At 36.0% G+C, this 2,302-nt stretch overlaps 1 protein-coding gene across 1 annotated transcript; it reads right to left on the bottom strand.

The window, feature by feature from the left end:
- Positions 1 to 204: 204 nt before the first annotated feature.
- On the bottom strand, positions 205 to 1,469 carry LOC117106056. The gene is made up of 2 exons (XM_033247394.1): positions 1,205 to 1,469; positions 205 to 869 (listed from the first exon to the last, which is right to left on the bottom strand). Exons 1-2 carry the CDS (start codon positions 1,376 to 1,378, stop codon positions 732 to 734), a joined length of 312 nt encoding a protein of 103 aa, XP_033103285.1. The 5' UTR covers positions 1,379 to 1,469; the 3' UTR covers positions 205 to 731.
- Positions 1,470 to 2,302: the final 833 nt, after the last annotated feature.

Here is a 2,302-nt window from a genome sequence, read left to right as displayed (position 1 = left end):
ATATTTATCTCACATAACAGCCATGGCACTAATTCATGAGCAGTATGTAGCCGAAAAACTTGTTATTTGAGAGCAGTGTTTATTCAAGGAAAGCACTTACTGTATTACAAGTGTTACTTCTGGAATATCTGTTTAAATGAGCTTAACACACCTTATATTTTTCTGCACATGGTATTGGAGACAATTGATAAGTATAGTAGTAAAAATGTTCAAATATTATGAATTTGCGAAAGATGGGTCATTTCCTAGAAAATCTGTGCATGTGCGGGAATCCGTCCCGATTTCCGGAAGACTCCTGTGACTTACGGGTGACTTAAGAGGCATTGTATATTAAATCATTTACAATACAGTACATAATTAAATTTGATAGTTTTAACCCTTTCCAGTCTGCCCCATTACCATTGCCTGAGGCTATACCAAAGCTAAGAAATTACATCATCTACACTAAATGTCGGGTTTCTACTGGGCGCAGGCATTTTATTTGGTCTGAATACAGGAGGCCCTCTACAGAAATATACCTATATCACTCTCAAAAAATTCTATAGAGGGCAGCCTAGCTATAAAATAATTACATGAAATCTATACAGGGCATACGTACGAAGCCCTTCGCTATAAAGTATGGTCAAAGAGGGCATCGTTGTGACGCCATACGACTGGAAAGGGTTAACATAATATGAATTGCTTCTTGTGGGATGAATAACAGTGTATTTTAAAGTATCAAGTATTAAATCTTACTCTTCTTCTTTGTTTTTAATCAAGGCTTGATTTTTTGCAAGTTTTTCTTGACAGCTTTTGATTTCATTTTTTAAAGTCACTTCCCTTTCAATAGCTGCTTGATAATCAACCAAGTCCTTTTCTAATGATATGACCTGAAATTTCATAAACAATTCAAATGATTAATACCAGAGACTTGTACCACAAACCTACATTTATTTATTATCCTACAACAAAAATAATCCTAGAGATATGGTATCCCTAATTTGTTGAAAATGGAAAATACAGAGGGAAACAGAAATTGCATTCAATCTAAGTAACTGTAAAAACCATTTCCAGCCATCTAGAGGTGCCAGACATACTGTAAGATTTTGTACATCAAACTCAACTACTGTATGTTGGGGCTGAGGTGGTCTGGAACCTCCATCTATAAAGTTCACTCCCTGGGACCCTTTTACTTTGAATTCTGGAGTACCCACTGTTACCTGACCTTTTCCTCCAATGCTTTGACCTCATGATGTATGAAGTAACTAATCCCACAGAATTTGCAGACTGTGTCATCTTTCGGCAGCCTCTGGATCTCCTTCGGCAGTGGATGTTCTAGAGGGAGCCTTTCTATAATCTGGTCACTTGTGTTCTTCTGCTCTGACTTCTGATCTGCCATAGTTAATCTCCTGTAGAATAGGCCACGGATGCTGTAGACCAGCTCCCAAACGTTACTCCATAACTCCTAAAAAAGTAAATGAAGCTTAGCAATTTGTGATGAAATCTTAAAAAAAAAACCAAATTGAAACCTTTATTGAATTTTAAAAGATCAAGTTCAATAATCATAAAAATATTGATAATAACAATTAACAAGTTTAAGGAAAAACTTATTATCAAGGGTCAAGTTTGGCAAGGGCCAAATTTGTGAAATACAATAATAATAAATAAAAATACTACATTTTTATAGCCGGGGTGGATTTAGGGGTGCCAGGTTTGCCCCGGCCCCCACTTTTAGAAAAGGCCACGCGAATGAGAGTTGTAGATTTGTGTCCGAAATTTTGAAAACACAGGCATTTTTTCATTATTCATTATTCATTATTATTTTATAAATGCTGTCCACAAGCAGCGACATTGGTAATTTTACATTTATTCTCAAGAAACAATGCTTACAGTCATAAATGTACACTAGCCTATAAAACAGATCCTTTTCTACATTTAAGACCTCTTTAAACATACGAGATTTCCTATTGGTCAGAAAGATAGATTTGACCCGTAAACGACCTCAGCAGTGATCAGCGATCATGGTGCGATGTGGCCAGGCCTGCTTTCGCTCGGTGTTCACGACGAGTGATTAGTGATGAATAAATCATTTTTCTGTCTGTTTACGACTTAGAAAGTCCGTTTTTTAAAACGAAGTATATTTTTTTTCAAAATAATGAGCTTTTCAAAATAATGAAAATTTTCGTGCAGTAGCTTTTTAGGCATGTGGGCGGTGGACGCAAATCTACAAATTTCATTCCCATGGCCAAAAAAAAAAAAGGAAAAAAAGAAAAGAAAGAAAAAGAAAAAATTGATCACCCAAAACGCCTCAGGTCTAGAACAC

The sequence above is a fragment of the Anneissia japonica genome, unplaced genomic scaffold, assembly GCF_011630105.1.
Source record: "Anneissia japonica isolate Jap-2015-1 unplaced genomic scaffold, ASM1163010v1 scaffold91684_len2302_cov147, whole genome shotgun sequence".
In the NCBI taxonomy this organism is placed as follows: Eukaryota; Metazoa; Echinodermata; class Crinoidea; order Comatulida; family Comatulidae; genus Anneissia; species Anneissia japonica.
The sequence above is the reverse complement of the archived record's forward strand: the minus strand, read 5'-3'. Positions and strand labels throughout refer to the sequence as shown.

Bases quoted from the DNA above. Each gene is read 5' to 3' on its own strand.
- LOC117106056 (XM_033247394.1), bottom strand. From the start codon at position 1,378: ATGGCAGATCAGAAGTCAGAGCAGAAGAACACAAGTGACCAGATTATA. The intron at 870-1,204 runs GTCAGGTAACAG...ATGAAATTTCAG, and splicing joins TCAAAGCATTGGAGGAAAAG to GTCATATCATTAGAAAAGGA.